Source organism: Crocuta crocuta, unplaced genomic scaffold (assembly GCF_008692635.1).
Source record: "Crocuta crocuta isolate KB4526 unplaced genomic scaffold, BGI_CrCroc_1.0 scaffold61, whole genome shotgun sequence".
In the NCBI taxonomy this organism is placed as follows: domain Eukaryota; kingdom Metazoa; phylum Chordata; class Mammalia; order Carnivora; family Hyaenidae; genus Crocuta; species Crocuta crocuta.
The window spans coordinates 4,436,150-4,445,870 of NW_027528369.1; the positions used below are offsets into that span (position 1 = coordinate 4,436,150).

At 41.2% G+C, this 9,721-nt stretch overlaps 1 protein-coding gene across 2 annotated transcripts in view; it reads left to right on the top strand.

Moving 5' to 3' along the window:
• The first annotated feature begins 60 nt into the window (after positions 1-60).
• Positions 61-9,721, top strand: part of DYNLRB2 (dynein light chain roadblock-type 2) — an 11,006-nt gene continuing 1,345 nt past the window's right edge. The window contains exons 1-4 of one of the 2 annotated variants that reach the window (XM_077754203.1): positions 61-145; positions 2,899-2,974; positions 8,434-8,601; positions 9,365-9,442. In XM_077754203.1, coding sequence (XP_077610329.1) covers positions 143-145; positions 2,899-2,974; positions 8,434-8,601; positions 9,365-9,408 — 291 coding nt within the window. In that variant the 5' untranslated portion in view covers positions 61-142 and the 3' untranslated portion in view covers positions 9,409-9,442. Of the gene's footprint in view, positions 146-2,898; positions 2,975-8,433; positions 8,602-9,364; positions 9,613-9,721 lie in introns of those variants that run through there. The other variant, XM_077754202.1, reaches the window with a different exon arrangement.

Below are 9,721 nucleotides of genomic sequence, written 5' to 3' on the forward strand. Positions count from 1 at the left end.
GCTGCCGACGGACCCGCCTACACGCAGGCGCGTGCACCCGCACTTCCGGGAGGTCACTTCCTCCCCCGTCTCCTAGCAACGGCTGGAAGCGTTGCTGACTTCCCGGGCGGCGGTGATACCGGACTGAGCCGAGTTTCGCACGATGGTAAATCTGGAGCCTCCGTCTGCGACCCGGCGCTTCAGGGGCGCCGAAGGCGGAGGCTTTCGCTGCCCTGTCCCCGAGGCCGACCCTGGCCCGCCGGCCCCGGGGCCGTGGCGAAGGCCGGGGGCTCTAGAAGCTTCTTAGAAAGGCGACAGGGAGACCCTGAAGGAGGGAGAGGGCGACCTTGGAGGGGAGAAGATGTCTAGATAGGGGAAGTTAGCTTGAGCGATAGATATCTAGGGGGTTGATTCTGGGGAGTGGAACTTGCGGGGTGCGGATACGGAGAAAGAGAAGAGAGAGATTGGGGGGTGAAAAATCTTGAGGGAGTGAGAGGGCTCCACAGTGAGGGAGATTTGAAAAGAGGCGAGACAGAAGTCAGATCCTGAGAAGGAAGGGTGATGCGACAGGGAGCGCAGGGGGGTGAGGAGAGGGGAGGAGGAGGCGATACTGAGAAAGGAGAAAGGAAAATAAAGAGGAAAGGGAAGAGAGAGAATAAGTAAGTATATAAGTAAGTAAGATAAATAAATAAATAAATAGTAAATAAATAAATAAGGAAAGCGGAGACTGGGGATAGTTTGAATAGGAGTAAGGTGAAAGTTTTTTTAAGAGAGGAATGAAAAGGGGATTGGAGATGGGAATTAAAAGATTGTATTAGGAGGGTGCAGAAATCACAGGGGAAAACCTATTGGAAGGAGAGAGGGAAAGGCTGACAGCAGAAAGAGGCATTTGGGAAAAAAAGAGAAAAAACGAAAAAAGGGGTTAGTGGTGTAAGGAGCTATGTACATTGTCTTAAAGACGGCAGAAATGTAATATTGGATCCCCTGTATCACTCTTGTGCTTTAGGGCAGTGTTTCCCAAAGTGAGATGCAAACAGCAGTTGCTACATAAAATAGCTCAGAAATAACAAATAACACAGAATGAATCACAGCTGAGGAAGTTATTCCTCTTCCATTTTTTCCTCCCAGCCTGGAGGCTATATCCAAGAGAAAGGTCCTGGCACTGTTAGGTGCTTAGTACCACTGCCATTTGGTAGTTTCCATGTTTCATCTGAGTATCAGACCTCAGGCTCAGACCTTTCTTTGGGGCAGAATTTAATAATAAGCACTCTCTCCCTTTTGTTAATCTTTATGGTTATTTCTGTTTAGGACAAATAGCAGATTTCCATTGTGGTACTGATGTGTAGTTTCCTTGTAAAACTCCATTTGTTTTTAGTAGTTTTTGGCAGTGAGGTAATTTAAAGAACATGCTAGGTATATATTATAGATGATAGTCGTAATGGCAAAAAGTGTGACTCCAGTACATGAATGCCTTAAATTCAGAAAACAAATGCTGTAGTTGTGGTAAAGAGGAAATAAGTGTTCCTGTCCACATCAAATGCAAAAGAAGACTGTCTTTTTTAAAATGTTTGTATATTTTGAGAGAGTGTGTGAGCAGGGGGAGGGACAGAGAGAGAGGGAGAGAGAATCCCAGGCAGGCTCTGGGCTGATAGCAGGGCTGCATCTCACAAACTGTGAGATCATGACCTGAGCCAAAATCAAGAGTCAAACCAACTGAGCCACCAGGGCGTTCCAAAAGGAAACCGTCTTTTGACTAAAGTAGCACAATGTTTACCCATTTGATGTTAGAAGTAAAAGGTAAATCATGAGACTCTGCAGGGTACTGTTTGAATTCAGAATATCCAGTGATAACCCAGGAGTAATATGCAGGTCTGAAAAAGATTATTTGTGATTTTAGCATTTGTAGAAGGGAATAAAACTGGTACAGTAGAGTCTATGCATAAGATTAATTCAGAAAGCTGAGTTTTAAACCCAGTGGGGCTCCAACATAATCATTCATGGTGGAACATTCAGCTTGCACTGAGACCCAGGCAAGTTAAGTTACCAAGAGAATCCTGGAATCCTGTGATATGATGTGTTTACAGAGTACCCTGAATTTAATTATCTGAATTCCCAAGTAGGTAACATTTAGGACTGAGAATAAGATTTCACACTAAGGGATACTTTTTTTTTCCTACACTTATTTATTTTGAGAGAGCACACAAGCAGAGGAGGGGCAGAGAGAGAGAATCCCAAGCAGGCTGTGTGCTGTCAGCATGGAGTCCAACATGGGTCTTGATCTCATGAACCATGAGATCATGACCTAAGCTGAGGATGCTTAACCAACTGAGCCAACCAGGCACCCCTAAGGAATACTTTCAGACAGAAGGAAATAACGGCAGTAGCTCTGTAACTATTTACAGGACTATACAGCTCAGAGCCTGGAGCCTGTTTCAGATTCCATGTTTCCCTCTCTGTCTCTACCCCTCCCCCAGTTGTGCTCTGCCTCTCTCTATCTCAAAAATAAATAAATTATAAAAAAAAAAATTAAGGACTATAATACAGAAAAGGAATTTTTCATATGAATACAGAAAAATCAATGAGTAAAATATGAATGGGAGCAGACTTCTGTCCCATATAGATACTGCTTTTCCAGCAAATAGAGACATTAAAATTGAGTGAGCTCTTCTGAGGTAGTAAGCTCTCCATCCCTAAAGAGTTCCGGCCAAGAGATATGTCAGGGTTGTATGCAGGCATCCTGTACAGGCTTGGAGACAGGACTTGACAGTTTCAAAGCTCTTCCAAAGGTCGGAGATCGTAGAATGCAGTACCTTAGGTTAAAGAGATGGGGGAGTAGGTGTCTTTCTAAACATTATTTACTTTAGGATTAGGATTACCACAGTGCCCCCCTTTGGTTAATTGCCTTCCTGATCTCTTTAGGCGGAGGTGGAGGAAACCCTAAAGAGGATCCAGAGCCATAAAGGGGTTATTGGAACTATGGTTGTGAATGCAGAAGGTAAATATACCACAGGATGCCTTCTCGACCCACAAAACCAACCAAGGACTTGTTTGCTGTGCCTCGCCCAAGACAGACATCTTAGAATTTGAAATATAAAGTATATTTTCTGTGTTTTAGGTATAACATGTACTTACCAAACATCTATTAAGTATCTCCTGTATACCACGCGCTCTGCTAAGAGTTAGAGATATAAATATGAATCAGACATGTCTACAAATATCTCTGTATTTCTCAGAAACACTATACATGTGTGATTTTTCAAGCTCTGGTAACTCTTCTAATATTTCAGGAATGCCATTGAAACTATCATATTGAAGATAGAGAGACTATCATTGTTGGCAGTTTGTTTTTATTTTAACATTATAAAGGGTACAGGGTTTCAGTCTTCATGTTAAGTGAAATTGTCCCTTTACCACACTTAACAAAATCTTTGAGAATCAATCTTATTACAACCTATGGTATAGCCTTTGTGGATGCAGTATAAGAAGGCCCAACGCGTTTCCACCTAGGAGATCCATAGACTTACCAGCAACTTGCGCTCATCCCATAATCCTCATTAAGGACCCACAAAGCCTTTTCTCTGGCACATTGCTACGTGCTCAGCTCTGGTGGCAATCTCTTAAAGGCTCCCGCTAGTTCACTGCTAATTCAGGCAGTTGCAAAGGCAAGAAATACCACAAATCCCAGCGCATTCGTTGAAATGAGAGTAGCTACTTCACAGAATTCACGGCACAACCACAGAATTGGTGCATTGCCAGGCACAGTGCTTTGCAACAGAATCTCACAGCTAATCATTATTTTGGCTCACATCCATCAGTAAATTTTTATTGAGCAACTACAAACTACCATCTGTTTACACTCACATCAATCCCTTAGCAGTTAAAAATAGAATATAACCTACTTTACTGAGGGTTATGACAGTTAGATGAAATACTGATTGTTCGGTGCCTAGCACGGTAGCCAACACTTAACAGAATTATAATTAAATAGTTCTCACAACGTGGACATTTTTAACCAATTTGTACAGCTAAGACATTTGATGCTTAAATAAGACATTGGATGTGTTTTTGCAAATAATAAAATGAAAAATAACACCAAATGAATAAATTCACCCAGCTTGAGTGATCAGAAGGGAAAGAATTTAAGGACCAGCCTTATAGGTAAGAAAGAGTTGTGCCCAGTATTTCCAGGAAGCGGTGCAACGCTAGCACATTGTTGCGTCTGCAATGATTTTCGTCTCTGGCATGCTCCTCGAGTCCACACACCCCCTACGATGGGCTACGTGCGGGGCTTCAGAAGAGTAATGTATTCATTTCCTTCAGCTGTCACAACAAGGTACCACACGCTTGGTGGCTTGAAACATTAGAAAGGTATTCTCAGGTCTGCAGGCTGGGGGTTGAAATAAGGGTGTCAGCAAGGGCAGTCCGTTCTTTGAAGGCTCTAAAGGACCCTGCCTGGCTGCTCTCTCAGCCTCTGGTGGCTTCTGGAAGTCCTTGTGTTCCTTGGCTTGTAAACGCATCCGTCCAGTCTCTGCTTCCATCGTCGCGTGGTGTTCTCCTCTCTGTGTATATTTTCTCTGCTTGTAAGGACCCCAGTCATTGGATTCAGGCCCACCCTAATCCAGTGCGACCTAATCTTAACTAATTACATCTGCAGAGAAGCTATTTCACACGATAAGGTTTAGGACAGACTTGAATTTGGGGGAGAAAGATACTATTTAACCCAGGACAACTCATCTTACGAGTGATTTTACAAGATCTTAGTCAAAAGTACATAATCCTAGCCCTATGTATCACATGTCCATAGCCTGCGACCTGTGACGTCACTCCTTAGGATGAAGAAAAAGACTTAGCTGCAAAGGAAACTCACTGAGGCATCATGCACAACAGCAGTAAAGAAACAGACAAATAAGTAAATAAATCTATCCCAGCATTTTTAATTCATTATGTAATATTTTCTTGAACCATTACTCTATTTAACATGTTGAAGAATATTTAGAGTCATGGGAAACAATATGAGATGAAAAGAAGCAGGGAACAAAGCAGTAGCCAACATTTTCTAATCGTAAACATAGCCAGCCACACATACATGCTTAAATATGGAAGAAAAGGCAGGGCTACGTTACGGTGATCATCCCTGAGTGCTGGAATTACAATTGACTTTGCTTTATTCACCTGAAATTTCTCAATATTTTTCTTATCCAACAGCAGCAAAGTATTATTTTTAAAGCCCATTAACTTCTTCTAATTAACTCCTACCGGAATCAGATTATGTTAGGATTCAGGGCACCTTTTTGAAAGCCAAATTAACCATTTTCCCCCAAAATATAAACGAGGGTCTTATGTTTGTGGTCAGGTTATTAATAACCCGCGTGTACGACAAGCATGTTTATTAACAGCATATGGTATAAATTGCGTGAACAGAATTAATAAAATATTCCATTTCAGCAGCCTACTCAATTTTAGATGAAAGTCCCATTTATTACGGTGCAGCTTGGCAGCTTTCAGAAGACCCAGGGACCTTAGCACTGAAAAAAAAAATTAACTAAGACGGTGTTCACGTGTTCTTGTTCACCACTGGTGATTTTACTGTAATTCTCAGTAAATCATTTTCACATATTTCCAGGTTTTATTTGTGGCGAGGTGGGCCTTCTACCATGTTTATACATTTAGATCTCCTCATATGGCATCTTAAATAGAGTCCTTCAGTTTCACTGTTAGTAAAACCTAGGCATCCTGTCCATGACAATAAAACAGATTTATCAGTTTAGCCCACTGCAGAGCGGTATAGGTTTTTATTAGAGTAGATTCTTTGTTAACATCAGTTTCCTATTTATACAACCACTCATGGTTTACAGTATTGCGGTACTGATTGTTGAATCAGATACTGGTGAATACATCTATTTCTCAGACGGTCATAACTATCCCATATTCTTATGTATATAAGCCTGATTTCCGTAGGCTCTTAATTTTACATATTCTTGACATTTCTAACCATCAATCATTTGAATTTCATTAGACTTTATCAGCCAGCCAGTTCCTTACATTTTTGAAATACACTCAACCCAAGTACAAATACACAGTTGAAGAGAACCAGCTTACTGGGATCATAAAGAGTCATACTTTAAAGTAGTGCCATAAATTCGGCAATATCAAATTCATATTCTTTGTCCTAGAAGTTCCATCGTGGGGATTTACACCATACATACACACAAATGTGAAATGGCATGCGCACGGACATATTCTGTAGCCTTGCTTATTAAAGTCAAAGCCTGGGAACAGCCTAAATGCCCACCGGAAGGATATACTCGTTACGTGTATCACAAGGCATCCATTCAACAGTCATGTGATGAAGCCATTAACACGCCTAGCCGTAGCTCTATGTGTGCTGAATAGAACAATTTTCCAAGAGTATTGCATGAAAAAAATTTTTTTACAGACGAGAGAACAATAGAATTAAAGAACAAAGAACACAAACGAAAACATACTTGAACACACTTTGACCATCTCTGCAAGGTTCCCAGAGAAACGGGGCACAGTGGTCACCTCTTGGAAGGGGCTGTGGGTGAATTTTATGCCATGTGCTAAAATTGCTCCTTAATAAATTATTTTTTAATTACCTTCCACGGTACCAAGCAAAAACTCAATAAATATTTGTTGATTGATTTTTCTTCCAAGTGGTCTGCAGTGGATATGAAAACCTCCAAGAGCTTCCACGGCATGCACTTATTATTCAGAAAGGCTAGCTGTTTTATTTATTGACTTGGATCATGAATAGACTAACTAAATAGTCCTGAGCATTGGGTTCATAATCTTGTCATCTACATTTTAAATAATTTATTCTGGCTGTATTTTGTGTTTTGACACTGAGTAGCGCACACTTTGGAGGTAGTCACTATTCAGGATGCAAAATAAAATCAGTCCTCAGAAAGGGCTCTTAAAAGGCTGAGTGCTTGCTACCTTTCAGCTCCCTGCCTATTAAAGACAGGTGCCTTGTGACGTCTCATCAGGTGTGAAAGGCATGACTGACTTCGGGAGAAAGTGGCCAAGAAATAATAATACAGAAATTAACAAACTTGATATAAAACTTTGTTTATTGAGCAGGTTTTCCTGTAAATCTTGTCCTTGTATTGTTTGGCAAGACCTATTCCAGACGGAACAGTTTTCTTAAAAGAGACTGTTTCACAGTCAGAAGGGAGGTTCTCAAAGAGTTTCATGAAAAGCTGGTAAAATCGTTACATTGTAATAGTGTTCCACTCTCCACGTCCCCTCTTGCTTAACAGTTTCTGGAATTGCATTCTCTGAGGGACAGCCCAGAGTTGTGTTAGCCTCTTTCATTGATTGGCCTTAATTCAGGTGCCTGTGGGGTTCGACAGCAACCCCAAGTTCACCTTCACACAGCCCCCTAAATTAAAGGCACGTGTGCAGATCGAATCCTTGGAATTCCCTGGCTGTTTGGTAGTTCTCACAATAATCTGAAAGCCCTCTCAGATGAGACACAATATGTGTAAAATACCCAGCACAGCACCTGTTAAAAAGTAAGCACTGAGCACCGAGTGAGTGACCAGAATTGAACTGGATTGATTTGAACTGAATTGAATTATACTTGCATATTTGTCTGGCTAGATTTTCCCAGTTAAATTAATAGGTTCAGTTTTAAATTCGCATAATGGAACAATAGAGCACAGGAGCAGCTAAATTTAATAATGCTTAAGCCAGGAGTGAGCGCAAGCCAGGGAATGCCCAGCAACACCAGTGCCTTTGCGGCTGGATTCTTTAATATAAAATTTAAGGTTTGCAAAATGCTGTATGAGGAGTCACAATGAATTTTTTTTTTNACTGACTAAGCCACCCAGGTGCCCCAAAATTTTTAAAATCCCTTTTGATATACTCCTCAATGTGTGCTGTGATGTCCCTTTCTATTGCTGGTCTCGGGGGAGGAAATCAGCACCACACCACAGACCAGGCATTTCAAAGCAAAATGGCTATGGACCGGCTGCTTGGAGGAGGGCGTCATGTAGAGTAACATGTGAACTCAGTTCTGAAATAACCAGTTCGCACCTTCCAAAAACAGTGTGCACGAAAACCAAAAAACAATACCTAACAATCTAACGATATGGGGATTGGTTAAATAAGGGTATGTTATAAAATAGTGCATAGCCATTAAAAATAATTTGATGACAGTATCACTGACAAGAACAGCTTGTCTATGCTGTCATTTAAATGAGGAAAAAAGCAGTAGTCAAATTTGTAATGATGGTTTGACGCAACTATATTTTAAGATCCACGTAAAGACAAAAAGACTGGAAGCAAAGAAACTAGAATTGTTACCGGTGAGTAATATCGGCCATAACTTTTTCTTCGTCTTTACAATCATCTGTATTTTCCAGTATTTCCACAGTGTGCGGATTCCTTTTATAAGCAAAAATGTTAACCCAAAAGCGACTCTCGTAACAGGGATTCCTATCCGAACAACCCTGGACAACTCGACGACGGTTCAGTACGCGGGTCTTCTTCACCAGCTGACAATGAAAGCCAGGAGCACGGTCCGTGACATTGATCCTCAGAACGACCTCACCTTTCTTAGGATCCGATCAAAGAAACATGAAATCATGGTAGCCCCAGGTAATGTGGCATTTCACTTGGTATTTAAAGCATCTTCTCCTTTACTGGATAAAAGCTTTGTTTCAAAGAACTGGACATACAGATTTTAACATGCAACGTGGCACGTGATATTCTCCAATTACAAAATGAAGATGGTGGAATCCGAAAAACCCAACCTAGAAATTTTGTGAAATTAGCGGCAGACTTAACCTTTGATGAATTTGAGTTTTGTCCATTTGCATTTATTACCAGTAATCAAAATAGGGATAATGTAGGGAGTGGATCAAAGTCCCGTAGGGTCTTAAACCTTCCCTGGGAGAGAACACATCCACCGGGCCTGCCTAAAGACTTCTCTCCTTGAAGGAGTTACATTCACAGGGTTCGCCAATGTCTGTGTAACACAGGACTCACGCTCCCGAGTCTAGTCTAGAACCAACTTCTCTAGAGAAGATCTCTAAGATCAGAATTACCCATACACTGTGAGCTGTGCTCTCACCCTGCTGCACATTAAAAGCACTTGGAGAGCTTTACAAAAACAGCTGTTGATACCAGAGGCCTTCCCCCAGGCCGGTGAAATCAGAACGTCTGGAACCGGGGTCCCAGTCATGGTAGTTTTTGAGAGCTTAGCAGGCGATTCTGACGTGCAGCCGGGGTGGGAAGCCATTGGTCTACAGAGAGTCCAAGCGATGTTTTGAAGAGAAAAGCAGATGAGCTGAAGTATTCACTCAGTAAATTGAATTCTTCCAGTGGATTAACTCTGTCCTTTGTCCGTCTCTCTCCACAGATAAGGAATATCTCCTGATTGTCATTCAGAATCCATGTGAATAGGCCTGCTACAGCGCAGCCAGTCCTGCGATGCCTGGTTGAAAATGCTTTACTCTTTAATTATTACTAAGATTATATCCCCATCTAACCGACCTTTCGGACACTATTTTCTATTTTTACATTTAACCTATTCCGCACGTCTCTTTTAGTCTCTTTCGAGTGTATTGTAACGCTGTGATTTAGTTATGTAATAAATGAATTCTGGTATGGAGGTCTCTTTTCTTTTCTTTTCTCTTCTTTCTTTCTTTCTTTCTCTCTCTCTCTCTCTCTTTCTTTCTTTCTTTTTTTTTTTTTTTTTTTTTATTATATAACTTTT